Source organism: Oratosquilla oratoria, chromosome 5 (genome assembly GCF_046742065.1).
Source record: "Oratosquilla oratoria isolate Oo_2021 chromosome 5, ASM4674206v1, whole genome shotgun sequence".
Lineage (NCBI taxonomy): Eukaryota > Metazoa > Arthropoda > Malacostraca > Stomatopoda > Squillidae > Oratosquilla > Oratosquilla oratoria.
The window spans coordinates 4,648,981-4,671,307 of record NC_134781.1 but is presented as its reverse complement, the minus strand read 5'-3'; the positions used below and the strand labels follow the sequence as shown (position 1 = coordinate 4,671,307).

The 22,327-nt window shown below is 38.3% G+C and overlaps 2 protein-coding genes and 2 non-coding genes across 5 annotated transcripts in view; 2 read left to right on the top strand and 2 right to left on the bottom strand.

Annotated features, from left to right (window-relative positions):
* The window catches only part of Tsp74F (Tetraspanin 74F), a 50,706-nt gene extending 46,396 nt beyond the window's left edge, over positions 1 to 4,310 (top strand). For both annotated transcript variants that reach the window (XM_076184848.1, XM_076184849.1), the window contains exons 4-7: positions 1,123 to 1,299; positions 1,717 to 1,836; positions 2,151 to 2,282; positions 2,607 to 4,310. In XM_076184848.1, the coding sequence (XP_076040963.1) occupies positions 1,123 to 1,299; positions 1,717 to 1,836; positions 2,151 to 2,282; positions 2,607 to 2,654 (477 nt within the window). In that variant the 3' untranslated portion in view covers positions 2,655 to 4,310. The remainder of the gene's footprint in view (positions 1 to 1,122; positions 1,300 to 1,716; positions 1,837 to 2,150; positions 2,283 to 2,606) is intronic.
* Positions 4,311 to 13,662: 9,352 nt separating this feature from the next.
* On the bottom strand, positions 13,663 to 13,736 carry TRNAI-GAU (transfer RNA isoleucine (anticodon GAU)). Its single transcript has one exon. It is a non-coding gene; the product is annotated as a tRNA-Ile (tRNA).
* A 4,484-nt stretch (positions 13,737 to 18,220) lies between these two features.
* Positions 18,221 to 18,294, bottom strand: TRNAI-GAU (transfer RNA isoleucine (anticodon GAU)). Its single transcript has one exon. It is a non-coding gene; the product is annotated as a tRNA-Ile (tRNA).
* Positions 18,295 to 20,250: 1,956 nt separating this feature from the next.
* Positions 20,251 to 22,327, top strand: part of LOC143025345 (microsomal glutathione S-transferase 1-like) — a 7,975-nt gene continuing 5,898 nt past the window's right edge. Inside the window, exons 1-2 of the mRNA XM_076184847.1 lie at positions 20,251 to 20,397; positions 21,972 to 22,125. Coding sequence (XP_076040962.1) covers positions 22,000 to 22,125 — 126 coding nt within the window. The 5' untranslated portion in view covers positions 20,251 to 20,397; positions 21,972 to 21,999. The remainder of the gene's footprint in view (positions 20,398 to 21,971; positions 22,126 to 22,327) is intronic.

Sequence of the window (22,327 nt, the reverse complement as noted above, 5' to 3'; positions counted from 1 at the left end):
TAAATAAACAAGACCTTGCGCGGCGGGGGGAATAAAATCACCTAACGACAATCAAGAAAATACGACCATCGGCGTCGACTAGTCCAGGGCGTCGTCGTCGTCATGACTTGCAGGAAGACTTCAGCGGAACAGCTTGATAAAAACGAGTGCCCCCCCCCCAGCTCCCCCACACCCTTGGCGGCCCTTTTGTCGATGACCCACACAAGACTATGTGGTTCACAACGAATGCTCCAGTTTTTACGCCACACGTCTCCCTCATAGACCCTGGGCTAGTCCTCAGAGCTGGTAACTCTCACTTTCGTACCTGTGGTTCGACCCGTTTGGGTCTGTCGCCACTGGCTCTTCTTTTTTTTCTATGCAGTCTACAATCTCCATTAGGCGGGGGAGGTTCAATCTGGTTGCCGCCAGGCGATTTTATTCACCTGTGCGTGTGTGCTTGTTTGAATGTACGTGAAAAAGAATTGTAGTTTAACTCTTGAAGAGCTACTAGGAATAATTAATGCCTGTACTCGCTCATCCGGATTAAAAAAAAAAAACGCGACCTGTTTTGCAGCCAGCAATGAACCTTGCCCATGTGTAGAGGTACTGTACGTTGTATTATGCCAATGCCAAGTTATGTTAAATGGACCCTGTATGACTATATTTAATGACTTGTTATATTGCACTCCCCCGCCCCCCAACACGCACACCAACAGGGCTCACTAATGCCCTCTATATCGTCACTAATGAACCAATGGTTACCTACTTTTGGTAGTCCTGCAAGATGGACATCAAAGAGAATAGTTTCCCTGAGACCCAATTTTAAAACTGGTAACTTCACTTGCCTCCATCTGGAGATGGAACCCTGAGGGGCTGGCATTCAGTCTGTTGAGCTAAAGATCTATTTACTTCAGCTACTTTTCCACACTGGTGCCAGACAAATGGTTCACACTAATAAAGCACAATTAAGTCCAGAGTTCCTAGAGATATGTAGGAGGGTTTGAAGTTTTCCATTTGGTAAAACACAAGATCATTTTTATTGTTCACAATCTTTTGTTTGTATAGTAGTTTTATTTGTTCTATTTCATGTTATTCTACGTATTAACTTTATATATTTATTCATATATCTATTTCTTTGTTCAGTATTTCATCCTCGTCCTGCTCCTGTTCATCATCCTGCTGGTGGGTGGAATCCTTGGCTATGTTTTCAGGGACAAGGCTGAAACGTCACTTCAGCATACCATGAACAGCACCATGAAGGAGTACGAGCCAGGAAAGGACGAGCCCACCACAAAGGCGTGGGATGACACCCAAGATGCCGTAAGCTGAAGTGAATGTTCTCCATTCTATAAGGGGCCCTCATGTGGTCAGTATTTGTTGACAGTATTGTCAGTGCTGTGGTATTCAACAGAAGAAAATGTTAAATTTCACACATCTTGTAATGGTTCAAAAGTGATTGTTAACTTTTCATGAACCTGTCTAGAATGAAGGCTTTTGCCCCCTAACTTCAATAGGTTTGTATAACATTAGCAGAACAGAAGTATTAGACATGCAAAAAATAGACCCAGCAAGTTAGATCCAAAGCAATAGGCAAAATAAAACTATGCTAATATAAATTATCTAATGCCATCAGTTGATGAGGTATAGATGAACTTATTTACATGGAGTCCTTTAGGTACTTTTTTCCTTAAAGTTATTCTCCTGATCAATTAAACTCATCCTAAATTAATTTTGCAGTTGAAGTGCTGTGGCATCGATGACCCAGAAGATTGGGCTAAGTTTAACAACAAGTTCAGTACAGACAACAACCAAAACAGAGTTCCACAATCCTGCTGTCGGAAGGATGACGATGGACAGGTCAGTTGAGTCAGTGCTAGGATACAAGATTTAACATGTTTTCCCCCCTACAAAACTGTCAATAACTTTAAATAATTAATAATTAAACTATACACGCACACACACACACGCGCACACACACGCGCACACACACACACACACACACACACACACACACCCACACACACCCACACACACCCACACACACCCACACACACCCACACCCATTGTCTCGTGCTACTGCTCCTCACACCCCATGCCCCTCCTCCTCCTCCTCACCTTTGGTCAATTTGGCATCCCTTCAAAGATTGGTAATATTTCTTTACGTTTTCCAGCTAATGGATTGCCAGAAGTTGCCAACCAAGGACAACTCTTACACTGATGGTTGCCTCAAGAAGGCCTCTGGCTTCCTGAAGGACCATGCCATCACACTAGGAGGTGCTGGCATCGCTGTAGCTTTCATCATGGTGAGTTGTTCCAATTTTTTTTATCTAAAAGAAAAAGAAAAAAAAAATAATAATAATGATAAAGTAGAATTTTGGTTCATATCATGTTCATATCATAGCACAGGATGAACACAGAAAATAGTGTTCAGATTTTTTCCAAATTTAATAATGGTTGAATGTTAGCTAAACTGTATTTCAGTGACAAAGTAAAGTCTTTGTGATAGAAATTGGTACAAGTCTGTAGTGCAATTGCTGTTGCATTAATATTGTGGCTAATTGTACCTGATACTTGTCCATGGATGTTGGTCAGTCATGGTCCTTAATTCTTTTTTAATTTCCTTGCAGATTCTAGGATTAATTTTCTCCATGGTCCTTTTCAAGACCATTGAATAGATGAGTATGTTGTGGAAGATCTCTCCTCCAGTGCCCCCCCCCCTTCTCTCTTCACCCTGCTGCCTTCAAGTGACTACACTGACTTTTACTACTCTTATTTCACATTTAGCATCTCCATACAAGTATTTTGCATACTAGATAGTGATATATCAGTATTCCAAAATCTCGAGTAAATTTGGTTTCACCATATTGTAGTTTGTCCTTGAATTTTAGTCTAGATTTTGTTTTCTATGAAGAGTCGTGCTACTAGAGCTGTATCTGTTTTATATACTGCTCATGGAACCATTAGATTTGTTTATTTTTGTACAAGTGTTTGTATAGTTCCTATCAAGAACTTTGTATAAAGTGACCATGCTTATTTTTCAAGTGAATTGATGCTTTTGATTTTGAAGACAATCTTTCTTAGGATTTAGAAAACTGAGTTTGATTTGTGGAGAAAGTACTGGAACTTTTCATATTTGTAGAAGAAATTGTTTTGAGTAACTTTAAATGTGCTCACTTTTACCAATTCATTTGTGAAAAGTATAATTCAAATTTGCTGGTTTTCAAAAGTTGTTGGGTTTTAACAAATCTTGAAAGTTATGGAAGACAATTAAATTTTTATTTTCTACCAATTTTTTTAGAGGAATCTGATTCATTTGGGGCAATGTTTTACTTTGGTCAGAAGTAAACAAAGTTGTGTGTTAGACATTGGTCTTGGTTCATCATCATTTCTCATTCCTCAAACACAGCCTTGATTAATGTGTCGTTTTACCAAACCATTTGATATACCGATTGATATTTTAAGGCGTGTGGCATTAGAGTATTTACAAAAACTTTTCACTTCAAAACTAAAATGCTTGTCCATGTTGCATTCAACCTACCCACTAAGTGTTTTTCCTAAGGTTTGTGGAACTTTGCTTGCGCCTTCTATGTGGTACAGCAAAAGTTGAACCTAATAATTTGCATTGTAAACAGTGCAGTGTTGTATCAGTATGTATGCCCAGAAATTTTTATTAATATATTTGATTAGTATCTGATGTGAAGTAAAGCTATTGTTTTTTCAGGTGAAGGCATTTATGATAGCACAAATTGTCACTTTCATAATTTTCTTTTAGTAATATACCCAATCAAATAAAGGATGAATGGAGGTGGATGTAATTATTGGCACAAAAGTTCTTTGAATTCATTTCAGTCTACTCTTTGGCCTAAAGATAAGACTTGTAATCATATCAATAGTGTGATGGTAATCCAAATGTATGAATATTAGAACCCATAGGCTGTTTGTATTACACTTGATGCCAGGATTAATAAGGAACCATTGTCCATAATTTGCTTGAATTTCTGGGTTCTTTTGTGCAAATACACTTGACAGGATTCATAATGCTAATTGAACATGTGAACATTGAAACAAGTTCTCACATATCAGTGCATTTAAATGCTTGTTCATGGTTTAGGCATAGTATTTGATATCTTTAGACAAACGTGTGAACAAGTTGATTAGTTGTGAACTGATAGGTAATTGATGGAAATAGTTTTGATATTGTGCTATGTCCTTCACAACTGGCATTATTGTCTTGTCCTCTGTGCAGTCAGCAATATATCATTGTTGCCATTTCTTTAAAACCTGTGTCCTTGTGATAAGTACATTATTCTAAATAAACTTGAGTAAACAGATGTATATTCTTATTACCTACCAGAATGTGGTTGCATAGCACATGAAACAAATGCCCAAGATTTTAGCTTGGTCCGTTTGACCAAAACTTGGTTCAAATGTTGGCTTTTCTATTTTGCTAAGTTTCCATGTGCATTGTGCTTGGCAAACAAGTGCAGCAATGATCTCCACAAATAGTAATGATTTCTGTTGAGGTAAATGAAGATGGAAATAATGCTTAGAAGATGAATGGATAAATGTTTATCTTCAAAAGGTGCTGAAAGGGAGGTAAAGGGGTAAACCAATGAAGTAGGTGGATGGGATGAATAAAGACACATAGGATGTTAAACAAGTGAAAACGTGTCTGAGTGATGAAAATTACTTGTGTAGACAAGGACAACAACTTTGCACAGAAGGTGCTGCACTGCCTGCACAAGGGATGAATTGGCATTATTGATTTAAAAGTGACAACGAAGTACAACCTTCATAATTACAAGCACAAGTGCCAACATGAGACACCTGCCTTTAACGAGGTCGAATGCAGAAAGTAAACAAAGGCCCAATCGAGGAAATCTAAATAAAGTAACCAATTGACAGACGTTATAGTTTTTTGCTTTCAAATGCAGAAAGTAAACCTGCATTCAAGGAAATTAAAATGAAATAACCCATTGACAAACGTTTGGGCGTCGTTACTTGCGGCGAGGGTCGAGGGGATGGCGGTTCGAATCCTGCCACTGGCGAAATTGAACCAAAGGCATGGTTCCTTAAATTCCATGCTACAAAGCCCTCTGTGAGGGGCACTGCCCTAGCCTTCCAATAGGGAGGAGTTTGTGACGTTAAACCATATCAATCAATCTTAAAACTTGTTATACTACAATCAATGATCTTCATATGTGGGGTGAGGTGTTCTCCCTAGGGTATGGGAACCAACTGCCTCACCATCAAATGGTGCCTCATGGGATCGACTGCTAAGTGTGAATTAAAACTTAATATTAACAATAATACTGTGGGCCAAGGTGACTAGGGAGTAATTGACACTTGGTGTGGCTTGAGCACTTTGTTCTGTGGATAGTTGTACAGCAGCCTAAAAACTGACATGGCACCCACCCACCCCCACATGGGGGGAACGACCGCGAAGGTCTAGCGACGAGCTATTGAAATAGAAGGCAGACTGAATGGAATATCAGACGGTAAATGAGTTGGTTGAGTGGCTTGCCCGCTCGGGGCAGGTGGTATATATGCCCAGGGCCGATCTGACACCTTGACCAGACGCGACCTAATTGGGATGACCCATCCTAGCCTTCGAGCGTCGAGTCAGGTCAGACTACCACACAATTCCGTGTGCATCAGCTTGCACCTACAAGCATACCGATGCATGTGTACACCACAATACTAATGCCATTCCCATGGCGATGGTGTGTGGCGCTTGGGACATGAGTGATCTCTAGATGCCTCTTGTTGCCTCCCACACAGGGATAGTGTATGCCCAGTGGAGTCGCCCGGTACTGGGATTAGGGATTCAGGTTTGGAGCAAATGGTTCCTCTAAAGAGACGGGAAGTAGGTTCATACTCCCAGCCAGGCAGGATTACTTAAAAACAATAGTAATAGAAATATATATATATATATATATATATATATATATATATATATACAATCATTTTTATGACGGTCGCATGCAGGATACGAACCCACTGCTATCGGGCACCCATAAGATTACCTTCTCAGAGCCTTAGCCCACTACACCAACAGACACTTAAAAGCCTTGAAACCTGGAATCGAACTGATTCCCGAGGATAGGAAAGATCACTAATCTGCGACCGCAATTTCTGTTTTACATAAGGCCCAAGTGCACCAGTTGGCAAGGGGTAAGGATCGGAACAAATCCCTTTCACGCTTTTCGCCATTGTAACTAGGAGAGAAGTTCGCTAGTAACGACATCAATCTGATAATTTTTATGACAGTCGCATGCAGTATTCGAACCCACTGCTATCAGCCACCCGTAAGATCACCTTCACAGAGCCTTAGCCCACTACACCAACAGACACTGCATACGACTGACATAAAAATTATCGGATTGATGTCGCTGTTACTAGCGAATATCTCTCATAGTTACAATGGCGAAAACCGTGAAAGGGATTTGTTCCGATCCTTACCTCTTTCCAATTGGTGCACTTGGGCCTTGTGTAAAACAGGAATTGGGGTCGCAGATTAGTGATCTTTCCTATCCTCGGGAATCAGTTCGATTCCAGGTTTCAAGGCTTTTAAGTGTCTGTTGTTGTAGTGGGCTAAGGCTCTTGAGAAGGTGATCTTACGGGTGGCTGATAGCAGTGGGTTCGAATCCTGCATGCGACTGTCATAAAAATTATCGTATTGTTGTCGCTGTTGCTAGCGAATTTCTCATATATATATATATATATATATATATATATAGATATATACATATTTATATATATATATATATATAATAGATATATACATATATATATATATATATATTATATATATATACATATATATATATATTATAGATATATACATATATATATTATAGATATATACATATATATATATCACAGGTGAGAAATGTAGTAACACATTTGTAAATCACAACTAACACCACAGTCGGACGAAAGAAAAAGTTGCGTAAGCGGAACTATATATTTCGATTGCTACCTGCAATCCTCTTCAGTAGTACAAAGTGGCAGGGAGGAGACTATCTTAAGTAGCAACCTCTTACAAAAGAAAGGGAACATGAGAAAATAAAGAACATCACTGCCCCAACCCTAGTTGACCTGAGGCTGACACGAGGTCGGGTCAGGGGGAGGGGGAGGAAGCTTGTTGACAATATTTTTGGTGATGGACCCCAGACATCATTTCAGGACTATTCATCACCAAAAATATTGTCAACAAGCTTCCTCCCCCTCCCCCTGACCCGACCTCGTGTCAGCCTCAGGTCAACTAGGGTTGGGGCAGTGATGTTCTTTATTTTCTCATGTTCCCTTTCTTTTGTAAGAGGTTGCTACTTAAGATAGCCTCCTCCCTGCCACTTTGTACTACTGAAGAGGATTGCAGGTAGCAATCGAAATATATAGTTCCGCTTACGCAACTTTTTCTTTCGTCCGACTGTGGTGTTAGTTGTGATATATATATATATATATATATATATATAATATATATATATGTAGATGTGTGTATATATATATATATACAGTATATATGTATATATATATATATATATATATATATGTGTGTGTGTGTGTGTGTGTGTGTGTTTACCTAATTGTATTATACGGGAAGAGGAGCTATGCTCGGGGTGTCCCGTCTTCATATCTCGTTTTGTCTAGACTGCTTTTAAATTCGTGTATTGTTTTTGCACACACCACTTTCTCATCTAATTTATGTGTGAGTGAGTGAGTGATACGAACGAGTTTGAATTAATTATAATTCAAACTCGTAGTAGCCGGAAACTTTGCAGCCTTCAACCAAATGAGATTGCGACGACAATGTCGTGTTTGGAACACCAGGCATAATAGTTGTCTAACACGACATGGTGCATCTGTTGTGTATTTACCTCTCGTTTACTCTTTTTTTTTCGATTCTTGTATATTTGTATGCTTTAATATTTCTAGGCATTCTTCAAATATCTTAATATGGAAATAAAGTTTTATTGAATTTCCTTTAGATTTCTCAGGTTTTGCATAGTTTGTTTCATATTCTTGTTAGACTTTTTTTCTCGGTGTCAATATCACAGGTGCATATGTAGTGAAATTATATAGAGATGTGACTGAGTAGGTAGAGACAGAAGTATTGTCCTATGTATCTAATTATTCCTATTGAACCCTAAATCTATTGTAGCTCTATGCCAAGAGCATCATACTTTTATATCTGCACGAAGGTAACGTTTAAACGGAATTGACAGATTTTCAGACGCACTTTTGTAAAAAAAAAAAAAAAAAAAAAAAAAAAAAAAAAAAAAAAAAAAAATTCTGAAAACAAACTTGCACTGGTTTAAGTGTACGGCCCCGGGGCAAAGTTCTCAGTGACGCTGTGGAGAATATTATGACTTCCGACAGATTTCCCATCCCTTTTAATAGGAATTTCTGACGGTTGACGTTAATCTGGGTGACCGTCCCACCGAGTTAATTCTGGGGTACTCTATGTGAACTTGTATACAACTTTCAGCAACAACATAACTACATACCTGTGATTGGTAGGGACGCATCGAACCCTGAAAAATACAATGACATCACAAAGCATCATGTATCTTTGTGAATATGTAATCATTTCAATCATTCAGGTTTGTTTGGATATTTCATGTAACTGCCAAGTTGTAACTTACCGTGGTCTTGGGGCCACTTGGTAATTTTTTTCGCCTTTGTTCTGGTTGATGACGGTGATGTGTGCGACGACTTCGGGCGTGGCATGGGGCATAAGTACGGGTATGGGGAGAAGGATAAAGGTATGTGTTGAGGGGAGTGCCTCTCTCATAGAATCCCCTCCTTGGTTTAATGCACGCTTCGTCGTATATGCACTTCACACGATAAGGTATATATGAGGTCTGTGGTTGGGGTAAATTCATATCACTTCCCAGTCACGAATCACGAACACTTCTGGTCATTTTCATGTCTTGGACTTAGACTGCGTTATAGGGGCCCCTCTTGGCGCCGAACGCCTAATGACCTTCGACCTCTCGTTGCCAAGGTTCTATGGGAGGTACAACTTCACCTTAACTGAAGTGAAAATGTTGCACGAAACATATATAATCCCCACACGTGGGAACTAAAGATGGGTAATGTACCAAAACCAATACTCAGGACGAAGTCACTAAGTGGTAAATAAAAAGATTAATAATGAAAATGATATGTCGGTAGCTCGACATACCAGAGAGGGGGTAGTCAACCGGCTTGGTGTAACTACGGTGTCGAGTCCTTTACATAATGCAAGATCTAAGAATATAAGGTCTAACCACTTCCGACCGATTTTCGAGGGAGTTGGCGCAGCGGGCCCGTGAACGTCACCTGGCTGTTCAAAGTGGGGTTAGCGGGTCCTATAGCTGTCAGTTGAAGCTGGTCCGTCGTTCGAAAATGACGTCGCCTTCGCTCGCATCGCTCCACGCAATTAGTTATATTCTGACAAATATTATATAAAATATATATATATATAAATATATATAAAATATTATAGTTCCTGTCTATATATATGAATATATAATATATATATATAATATATAAAATATTATAGTTCCTGTCTTCCTTGGCGTTTCACAGTTTTCTTCAGTGTATCACAAAGAGAAAATGGACTCAGCCAAATGACGTCAGAAGCTGCGCAGAAGAATGTAAACGGTCTGACCTGTATATTTAGACCTTGGCATAATGCTTTACATAATGTTTTCGTACATAAAAACAAAAATGATAGGCCCCTCTATCTAAATGGAAAAGTAAGACTGTATAATTTGTTATGCATGCTTTCATATATTAAGTTTCTAGAATACAAATTTCATACAGCTTGGTATGTTTAATCGCTGTATTTCAATCTTAATCCTAATTTAACAGCTATTAATTCATTAAATCAACTGAGGCCATAGCCACAGATGTCTATAATAATTTGTAATAATGGTTTATTTACTCTAAAAAATGCCTCTGTCGGGATTTATTCCTCCCACATCTCCACTGCCTAATAGCTATTGGCTTGCGAAATAATTAAACAGATTTTAAAAATATTATCTAATGTCCCTATTGCAGAAAGGATAAGGGAAAACATTTCATATTCTGCTGATTCTAACGCAAAATTCGTATGTTACGGTAAAATATTCAGGGCTCTTTTGAACTTTTTTATTATAATTATTTTGTCAGCCTTGTGGGCGGCATGTCCAGACTGGAATTGTTGCTGCCCCCCTAAATGTGCCGACCCAGTGGCCTTTTCATCAAACCACAAACATTTTCGCACACGTAGGTGGAGAGGTGCAGATTGCTTCTATATCGCAAAATATATTTTTTTCCAAGGTATTAATGTATAACAAGTCGTACTTACCTGTAATTCGTATAAAATAACACCAGTAAAGAAGAAGTCAAATGATGAAACTTAATCATGCATGTACCAAAACAATGCCAGGCCAAATTGAGGTGCGTCTTATAAAGTTGTAAACCAGCCCTGTGCAACCTGCGGCCCTTGCGGCCCTCAAAGGCTTTCTTTGCGGCCCTTTCTCCTAAAAATAGATAGGCTATAGTGCGGCCCTCAGAGAAAGAGAGAAGAGAGAGAGAGAGAGAGTGTTACCAACTAGAGCCCACCGAAAATTTGACTAAATTCATATTCTTGTGTACCAATTTCACCATATTTTTTTCTATTTCCTTCACTATGGTACAGATTGTAATTGGATTAGAACAGAAAATAACATATTACTTGAAATTTTGAATTATTAGATTGAGTGATCCTTGGCTGTCTGTCTACGAGTCTGACACCTATGATTCACGTACGTGTGGTACGTGTGTTCCTGCCTGTCAGTACCGCTGCCTCACAAGTCTCCGTTGTGACTTCATTTGTTGTGGTTGATTTGTGATTACCGGTACTGTAAGTCTAACTCTAAGTTGTTTATGTTGCAGTTTTGTGGTTGACTTTAGACAATTTGCAAGCAAAACGTTTTGTGTGGTTTGTGTTATTACGAGTGCGAGTGCAAGTACAGTAAGGAAAATACATTTGTTTCGGACAATCCTTATTTTTGTGATCCCAATTTATATACAATCAGTAATAAACTAATTATCTATCTTTATCGATATAATCTCACATGTCTTCGATCATAGTAAATACCATGAAATATTAAGGTTATGTGGCCCTCCATACCAACAGTGTCGTGACTAGTGGCCCTTTGGGGAAAAAGGTTGCACACCCCTGTTGTAAACCATCAAATACGGTAACTTGTTTATGAAGTAAAGCAATAGGTACCGCTTTCTTTGTTTTAATTTTCTGTTGTGAGACACTAGAAAAAATGTAAAAGAAATTCAGGGAGTAAGGGGTAACTTAAGTTGTTTGTTTCGATTGTGATCATGTTCTTTCATTTCAGTCATTGATCAGGGTGTAGTAGAGGCAACCCCCACCACCAACCGGCTGGTTGTTTACAGTAATTAATTATTCAAACTATAAATATAAAGATAGATATCAATCATATGCACGTGACATAAATTATTCAAGGTATTTATAATGGATGGAAGCACTGATGAATTACTGGTGATGAAATGTATTAGAGTTTACCCTGTAGAAACCCGTTCACTGTTTTTTGTATCCTCATTTCTTAGATGAATGGCTATCTTTACACGTCTTAACCTAAACCTATGCTTACGACACTCCATTCTGATGCAAAACGGAAAAAAACACGATTTATTTACTTAGACTATGGAGAAAGTCCCTAGACACAGGAATAATCCCGGAGCTTCTCAAAACTGCCACTGTGACCCCAATATACAAGGGCGGAGACAGATGCATCCCTAAAAACTATAGACCAGTTGCTCTAACATCATACCAGATCAAGATCTTTGAAAAGAGTGTTCGCAACAATATAGTGAAGTACATGGAGGACAACCAACTATTCAATGACAACCAGCACGGCTTCAGAAAAGGAAGATCCTGCTTATCAAAGCTCCTAGCTCATCATGATTGGGTCCTACACAACCTAGCTGAGGGGAAGAACGTAGATGTAGTGTTCCTTGATTTTGGAAAGGCCTTTGATAAAGTGGATCATGGAATACTGTTACACAAACTCAGGGACCTCGGCATCACAGGGAAACTGGGCGTGTAGATCCATGCGTTTCTCACAGGATGCTTACAGACAGTCTCGGTAGGAGGGTCCCAATCACACAAAGCACAGGTAATCAGTGGTGTACCCCAAGGCTCTGTATTGGGCCCACTCCTATTCCTGATCTACATGGGGGACATAAATGAGGGAGTGAATGGCTCTAGCCTCTCCTCATTTGCCGACATCAGTTTGAGCTTACCAATCACCAGTACTGAAGATGTACCTAACCTCCAGAGAGATCTAGATACTGTCTATGCCTGGACCTCAAGAAATAGCATGGTCTGAAATGAAAAAAAGTTTGAAATACTGCGACATGGCCAACATCAAGAAATAAAAACTGAAACAAACCTACTCACAGAAGGAGGCCAAGAAATTAGCGCACTACAGACCGCTAAATGCCTGGGGGTACATCTGGGAGAAGACTGCATTTTTCACCACCACATAGCCGAAACAGTGAGAAGAGCAAGAGGGATGGCAGGCTGGGTACTCAGAACCTTCTATCCAAGAGAACCCAAAATAATGTTGACCCTTTGGAACACCATGATACAGCCACTCTTAGACTACTGTACCCAGCTGTGGTCTCCCCACAAAAGAGGTGAAATTCAGCAATTAAAGGCTGTCCAACGCTCTTACACCAGGCAAATCAGAGGAATGAGGGATTTAAGCTACTGGGGACGTCTCAAAAAGTTGGGGCTCTACTCTCAACAACGAAGAAGAGAACGGTATCGTGCAATCTATGTATGGAAAATAATTGAAGGAAAGGTACCTAACCCAGCACCCTATTCCCTGCAGCCTTACAGCACTGAACGATCAGGGAGGAAAATAACAAGAAAAACAATACCAACCAGAGCTCCTGAAAAGATCAAGAACCTGTTAGTGAATAGCCAGAGTCATGAGGGTCCAAAGATCTTTAATGCCCTCCCGAGGGATATAAGAGATATCACCGGCTGTTGTTGTTGTTGTTGTCGTTCCCTAGACTGTCTGTCCGAGCAGTCCCGTCTCCCCAAGGAAGGCCACAGCCGAAACTGGGTTTTCCCACAAATCCTTTATAGAGTGTATGTTGTGTTGTTTGCGTGCATGATTGTGTATAATGCAGTCTTCCATTATGTGTTGTATGGTATGGGGTGAAGTGTTACATCCTGGGCAGCTGTTCACAATGCGGTCGTCCAGCCTCTTCTGTTCAGTGGACAGACTGAAGGCTGGACTGGATAAATTCCTATCATCAGGACCAGACGAAACACCTGTACCAGGCTACACTGCTGGATGCCGGTCGACAAACACCATACCAGACCAGGTGACCTTAAAGAAATTGGACACCAAGAATGGTAACAGTGGAGGATCGCCGTGGCTGTGAAGAGGTCTTCTAGACATATCCAAGTAAATAAACAATTATTCTGGTTGTCAACAGACGATTTTATCAAATACACACAAACATCCTTGTAATTGCAGGACTAAAACCATAAATACTAATCTTCCTAGTAGTAGGAACGATCTGTACAAATATTAAGCTGTCGCCAGGCGATTTTATTCAGCCAATGATTGTTCATTTAGCTCTTTGAAAACGATTCATCTTGATTAAATTAATTTGTGGCCCGCATGGGGGTCGAACCCACGACCTCCGCGTTATCAGCACGGCGCTCTAACCAACTGAGCTAACGGGCCAGGTGGTCAAATAGTGATGCATAGTATTGCTATATACAAATATAACGTGGAAGTGGGCTGTCCGTACCCGTAGACTATATACACCTCCATCCGAAGCCCGTTGTGATTGTATTAATTAGATTATTTATATTATCTATTTATTTGTATTTTTGTTTACTTATCTATTTATCTTTTAGTTTACCAGTTAACTATTTCATTTATTCATTTATAGATACATATATATTATATATATATATATATATATATATATATATATATATATATATATCCTTAATGGTTACCAGCAAAATTTGTGGATCACGTGTTGTTTTTAGTGATCTCTCCGCATATATATATATATATATATATATATATATATATATATATATATATATATATATATATATATATATATATATATATATATATATATATATACCGTATATATATATATATATATATATATATATATATATATATACATATATAATAAAAAAAAAAAGACAACGACAATACGAAAGGAATATCGCTGATAAATCCAAAGAGAATCCCAAAGAATTCTATAGTTACATTAGAGATAAAAAGGTTATTAGGAATCACATTGGTCCACTATTATCTGCTGACGGTCAACTTGAATATTCAAATGAAGAAATGTGTAATATTTTAAACAATTATTTTAGCTCGGTATTCGTAAAATTCGTAAACGAAACACCTCAAAGTGAACTCTAAACTGAAACCTGTGAAAAGTCTAGGGTAAACTTACTCACTACGGTAAATATAACAAAATAAAAAATTAAGAGGTGTATAGAGAAACTCAAAGTTAATAAAACACCAGGGCCTGACGGTTGGCATCCAAGAATCTTAAAGGAAATGAAAAATGAGATTGTTGTTCCATTAGAAATTATTTTCAAGAAATCCATCATATCCGGAGATGTCCCAAGAGAATGGAGGCTAGCTAACGTTACTCCCATATTCAAAAAAGGTGACAAAAAATAAACCAAATAACTATAGGCCTATAGATTTGACTTCAATCGTAGGAAAAATAATGAAAAATATCATCAGAGATGCTATCGAACATCATTTAGAAAGTAACCGTTTGATAAATGATAGCCAGCATGGTTTCAGACGGAAACGTTCTTGCGTGACTAACTTACTCGAATTCTACAACACAGTTATCTCGTATTATGACAAAAGAAACAATATAGATTTAATATATCTAGACTTTGCAAAAGCTTTTGATACCGTCCCACACGAAAGACTATTTACTAAATTAGCTTCACACGGAATAAGTGGTAGCCTATTAGGTTGGACTAGCAATTGGTTGAATGATCGAAAACAGAGAGTTGTTTTAAATGGAAAAAACTTTTAGATGGAAAAATGTTACAAGTGGCGTTCCTCAGGGTTCCGTTCTTGGGCCACTTTTATTCATAGTTTATATAAATGATATAGACCATGGACTAAAATCTGCCATTTCCAAATTTGCTGATGATACAAAATTGTGCGGAATGGCAAATGATCACTTAAACCAATTAGATATTCAAGAAGATTTAGATAAATTACAGCAATGGTCTGAAAAGTGGCTAATGAAATTTAACACAAGTAAATGCAAGGTAATGCACATAAGTAAAAATAACAGTAAGTACGATTACAAGTTATTTGGAAATTCGTTAACAAAAGTGAATAGTGAAAAAGATCTCGGCGTAATTATCAGTAACGATCTCAAATCATCCAAGCAGTGTATTTCAGCTTCTGAGAAAGCAAATAAGATTCTAGGACTGATTGCACGATCTTTTGACTTCGAAAGTCCATCACTCATTAACAAACTATATAAATCGTTAGTTCGTCCACATTTGAAATATGCTGTTTCCGTATGGTCACCGAATCTCATTAAAGACATTGACAGACTGGAAAAAATACAACGGCGAACCACAAAACTGATTCCAAATATCAAAAATAAATCATGCGAAAATCGTCTAAAACATATGAATCTGTTTTCCCTAAAAAAAAAAAAAAAAAAAAAAAAGGCGTAGATTCAGAGGTGACTTGATACAGGTCTTTAAAATTTTTAAAATTCTAAAGGGAATTGACAACATGAAAAGTGACCAAATTTTCACACGGAATGCGAATCAGACAAGAAACAATGTTCTCAAATTGTCCGGAAATAGATTCAATTTGGAAGTGGGTAGAAACAACTTCGCCAACCGTGTACTTAATGAATGGAATAATCTTTCTGCAGAGGCAGTACAATGTAGTTCAGTTCGAAGCTTTAAGAATCATTTAGATAAACACCTAAGCAAGATGCTGTAATGCTTATAATTTATTTTATATTATTTGTTTTTGTTTTGTTATTATTTGTCTGTTTGATTCTCATTTATTATTAGTTATATCTCAATTTATTACTATTCACTATTTATCTGTTTGTTTATTATTCAACTATACCTATGCATTCATTTATGTATTTTATTTGTTATTTACATTATTATAGTTTTTATCTATTCATTTATTATTATTATGATTTTATTTCGCATCCGACCTAGATATGGACCAAAATGTCTCCTGTCGGCATGCCCCGCCTTTGTAATCCTATACATGATTGATTGATTTATTTACTTATTTATTTATCTATTCATTTATTCATTCGTTCGTTAATTTATTCGTTTATTTCTTATTAATTTATTGATTTCTTTATTTGTTTATCTGTTTATTCTTTTATTTAACTATTTATTTATTTATTTGTTTATCGAATTGTTTAGTCATTTGTTTATTTATTTATCTATTTATTTATCATATACTTATTTACGTATGTATTTATTCTTTTATTTATTTAGTTATTATTCATTATTTTTTATATATTTATTTACGTACGTATTTACTTGTTTATTTACTTACATATGTATCATTCATTCATTCATCTATTCATTTGTTGATCTATTTAGTTATGTAATTATCTGTTTATTCATTTATATACTTTTTACTTACCTATTTACTTGTTTACTTATTTATTTACTTGTTTACTTATTTATCTATTTATTTGATTACTTATTAATTTAATTATGCATTTATTAATGTATCATATCTTTATTTATTTAGTTGTCTATTTGTCTATTAGTTTACTTATATATTTATTCATCTATTTATTTATTTATCTATCTACTCATCTATCTATTTATTTATTTATTCATTCATTTATTTATCTATCTATCTACTCATCTCTTATTCATTTATCTATTTATCTATTTTTTTATCTATCTATTCACCTATTTATTTGTTTATCTATATATTCATTTATCTATTTATCTACTTCTTTACTTTCACATATATTCATGCATTTATGCATTTACTTATGCTTTTATATCATCATTTATTTGTTTATTTGTACATTTATTTGCAATTCAGATTACCCAATTCTACGAAAAAAAATAGAGGCAAACGCATTGCAAACTCTTCTGGAACTTTAACACTATGTAATTATGTAAAAATGATCTGTCCTTAGCCATAAATAAATTGCATTTGGGTCAGCGTGAAGTAGCGTCGACAAGTAGCGTCGACATGTCACGAGAAGAAACTAAAGCAAAACACGATCGTAAGTTTATGATCGTAGATTTGCGATCGTAAGCTTTGCTGCGAAGTCCCGAAGTTTCGTCTTACCTCTTTTTCGGTAAATCAGTGAAGATGTAATAATGCCTCTCATCCTTTACCGTCACTTTAATATTTGGTACTAAAAGTAATATTAAAGACCCAAACCTTAGGGTGCTGGTCCGAGAACTTCCAGACCCTCTTATGCCTTTGCTTTTACTTTTAGGAATGTGCCCTGTGGGGCTACAAGGAGAAGGATGCCTAGTCCCAATCCCCGTCCCTTTCTTCTCGCCTCTTACGATCCAAGTGGGAATACTTGGTGGCAGTATTCTTTTCCCCCACCACAGGTATTGTGTGTGAGCAAAATTTTGACGCAGCCCGAAGGGATTTCTCCCCGTCCTCTCCTTTATATGGGGGGACGGAGAGGGGGGGTCGCCGATTTAATGAAGCGGCCTTGCTGTGGATGTGCTGTGTCTTGCGACACTGCTTCTGACCCAGGGCAGTGGACAGGGTGCAGGGATGACCCGTCATCTAGGAGGTGCTAAGATGGGAGGGAGGGTGGAGTGGTGTGGAGTGTTTTCAGGGATGGAATGGGTGGGAATGATTTTATGCCTTTTCCTTTTTGGCTACCTCCCTTTTAAGGGGGAAAAAGCCTTGGTATATGTATGTATGTATGTATGTAAAAGTAATATAATATGATAGAATAAGATAGAATAAAATTAATGAAAATATGAAAGAAAAAAATATTAAGATAAAATAGAACAAACTAAATAAAACTACACTAAAACTAAACACAGCAAAGCAAAGCCAAACAAAGCAAAGCAAAGCAAAATAGAATTCAAAGTGCTTTTACGAGATGACCAGTTGCCAAGACAACTGGTTCTGTGCAAAGGGTCAACGTACGCTGCTCAGGGACAAAGAAGTGTCCGTGGCCCGCATGGGGGTCGAACCCACGACCTCCGCGTTATCAGCACGGCGCTCTAACCAACTGAGCTAACGGGCCAGCTGTTAGAAATGTACCAGGAAATAAATTAAAAACTTAAGCACTTGATCACGTGGCAGTAATATACATGTTAACTGATCCATCTCCTTTTCTTGATTAGAAACCCGCAGCCCCATTGTTCCCGGCGACAGTCCTCAGGCTCTCCAGTAGACGATCTCACCGTGGAGAAACTTTAGACTCTTGTGTATGTTGTGTGTGTGGATCTGTGTCTATGCCATTGGCTAGTAGGTGATTAGTCGCCGGTTGTCAATTCTGATTATCTGTCTATCTATTTATCTATCTATCTATATGTCTGTCTGTCTATCTACCAAAGACTTCTCCCCCCTTATAAACCTAAGACGCAGACGACACAGGCGACGTAGCACAGATCAAAGGCAGACATCCTGTTGCTGAATTGAGATACAGTTTGAACTTCTCTCTCACTTGAAATTCATCTAGATGCACTACCTCAGCGTTTCAAGTGAGAGAGAACTTCAAATTGTACTTGAAATTCAGCGAAAGGGAGTCTGCCTTTTCTCTGTGCTGCGTCGCCTGTGTCGACTGCGTTTCAGTTTGCACCACCCATTGTTTCCTTCTCATCTTGGCTCCTCGTGGACGAGGGGTCATCCCTGTCTTCTGCCCACTGCCCGGGTCCGAAGCAATGCAGGAAGACACAGCACAATTACAGCAGACTCTTCACTTACACAGCAACCCTCCCTCATCCCCTCATGCGAAAAATGGAGAAGACGAGGAGAAATCCCTTCGGATTGCGTTAAAATATCATCCATATACAACCATTCTCCATTCGCCCCTATCTTATGTCTCTCCCTTCCCTACTCAACAGACATTCCCCTCTTACTCAAATCCCTTTTCTCACCATACATCCATCTCATCCTCGGTCGTTCCCTCAAATCCAATCATCCACCTCTGTCTTCCACACCTCTTTTGCTAATCTTTCTTCACTTATTTTTTCATGAGCCTTATCTGGCACTCCCTTTTCACCCTTGCTCTCCTCCTCACCTCCTCATTTCTCACTCTATTCGACATTGTATCCTCTGCCATCTCAGACACTTCATCTCAAGCTCATTCAAAATTCTCCTTTCCGCCTCTCTCTTTTATTTATTTTCTATTCTACTTCTCCAAGTATCTGCCCATACAATGTCATAGAAACTGTGTGTGTGTGTGTGTGTGTTCACCTCGGATCTGCTGCGGCCTCTTTTCGAGACAGCCAGACACCACCCTACGGCAGTGAGCTCAGAGCTCATTATCAGCAGATCTCTGGGTGTGTGTGTGTGTGTGTGTGTGTGTGTGTGTGTGTGTGTGTGTGTGTGTGTGTGTGTGTGTGTGTGTGTGTGTGTGTGTGTGTGTGTGTGTGTGTGTGTGTGTGTGTGTGTGTGTGTGTGTGTGTGTGTGTGTGTGTGTGTGTGTGTGTGTGTGTGTGTGTGTGTGTGTGTGTGTGTGTGCGTTTTACATTTATATGTGTGTACCTAGAGACTGGTTAAATATAAAAGCCAACTCGTGCCCATGATGTCCGTGTGGGCATTGTTCCATGCAGGTGTACTCCTTGATTTCTTAAACCTTTTTGTCACGTCTTTCCAACCTGTGATAATATCTGGATTTATCTCGCAATGTCGCACACCATTATAAGAAGAAAAAAAAGTCAACTTATGAAAATATCGGATTTACTATATCATATATTATCTTAAATAATTCCACTCATGCATAGCAACTGGTCTTTACAAAATCCGCATACGCCAGTCCTATTGAAAAAAAATACACTCTAATGTGATGCGCAGCGTCATGCTTATACTACAATTGCCGACTTCGCTGTCGGACGTACGATGCGTTGATCACATGACCCTGTAGACATAACATTTTTAACAGTTTGTTTTCTAACACATATTAACAGTCTAATTAATGTTACCACTTATAACTGCCATATTAAGTTTTTTGAAATTTGTATAAATGTTTAAATTTGTGTAGATTTCCGTGTATATAATATTTCTGCTTGACAACTCTTGAGTCGACTCGTTGATGGGGTCTGTTGCTCCTCCCACTTACATACCAGTAAGTGCGTACAAGAGGGCAAGGTGTGTCATCCTGACTGCAGATTACCAAACTAAGGTAAAATTATATTTCTGATTTATACATGTTCTGACAGATCTTCGTATTGCCTTTGTTTTAGTAATCAATAAATTTACTGTCAGAACTGTTGTCCTTTTATAACGTTTCCTTTAATTAACTATTTGTCTCGCATCCTGTGGATGTTCCTGCGTCCGATTATAGTTAAGTGGAAATGTAAATGTCTGACTAGATTGCTACATACAAACACTCGCGAAAGTTCGTATACCATTATCGAAATGACACACTTTCTGGACGGTGAATCTATGTGATAGGAATGGCAATACCTTCCAGCCAATCAGAGTGCGTGTTAGCTATTCCGAGCATATTCGCTGCCGTATCTTCACCAGTCGTTTGATAAGAACTGCAAACATGTTTGAAAGCGTTAGCTAGCGTTTGATATTCTGATGCGTTGGTAAAAACGCCTATATGTAGAAGACAGACACAACCATAATGAATATATATATATATATATATATATATATTATATATATATATATATATATATATATATATATATATATATATATATATATATATGCGTGGTAGACCTCAACAGAATTTTGATTGGTGGTTATACGCCAAGAAAGTAAAATTTGTTAGCTCTTGTTAAGTGAAGAAAATAAATATGTATTTGAAATCCTGAAAGCTATTTAAACTAGTTTTAATATAGGCCTAACTAGTTAAGGTAGTTGGCTTTTGAAAATAATCGTTCATTCACCAAGTATGATTGTTATTGGTGAGCAAAAAGATTATCGTTAGTGTTTGTAATTTAGAAAATTATTTTGCTGTTGACATTGTACCATTGGGGGGTGGTTGATTATAGAGGCCCTCGTTTCGTAGCCCTTCTAATGGTTACTGAAAAGAATCTGACCTTCAGTACAACGAATAAAAACAGGTGAAATATATCACGCAGAACCCTATAACACTTCCTTGTTGAGATTTGTATATACATGTAAATAGATGTATTGATTACAATCTGCGACCGAAATTTTTAGGTGTGTAGGCATGGGGAGGGGTGGATGGAGAGGCCAGAGGGAGAAGTCTCCGTACTCGAGACCTAAGGAAGGATAGTCCTCGTAGAACACATGGCCCGCCCGGTACTATTAGTATTATTAGTTTCTTCTTTCTCCTTCTCCTTCGTCTTCTCCTCCTCTGATATTGGTATAAGACGTTGTGCAGAAAGACATCTCGCTTAATGCGATACACCATATCCTGTATCGCCAATCCTCCGGGGAAGACGGAATGGGTGGGAGAGGGTGGGGGACTCTGACCTCCGGACAGAAGGGCAGCCCTTCACCCACCCCCGCTCCCCCGTTATCTAAATAAAATCATCCGGTGTCAGCCAGAATAAAACGTGTAAAATGTGGCATCAGAGCGATGAAGGAGAGCAGGGAAATGAGGAGAGAGAGCGAGCGAGCGGGGGGGAAAGAGAGAGAGAGGGAGAGACAAAAGAGATGAGAAGGAGTGGGGAAGTCCCACCAGAGCGGGCGTTTAGAGGTTCAAAAGCGGATTTATTCGATCTCCAGCTCTTCTGAGGAGCTCTAGTCATGTAACGTTGTTGTCCTTCTTTCCAGAAAGGAGGACGACGACTTACTGGCCACCATGTCGACGACGTTGCTGACCATCGAGAACCCCATCTTCAAGCAGTACGTCTTCTTCGCGACGGTGCTCGCCGTCAAAATGTCCCTCATGAGCTTCCTCACCGCCAGACACCGCTTGGGAAAAAAGGTATGTGCGGCACTTTTTTTTTATTTCTCCGTCCCACCTTGTTGTGGACCTAAAGGTCTCCTGCCGACCTGATACTTCACATCTAACGGGAACTCCCTGTCAAAGATGTTTCGGGAAAGGTGGTATGGCTCCCATTACGTCTTACCAAATATATTATTTATTATTATTATTATTATTATAATTATTATTATTATTATTATAA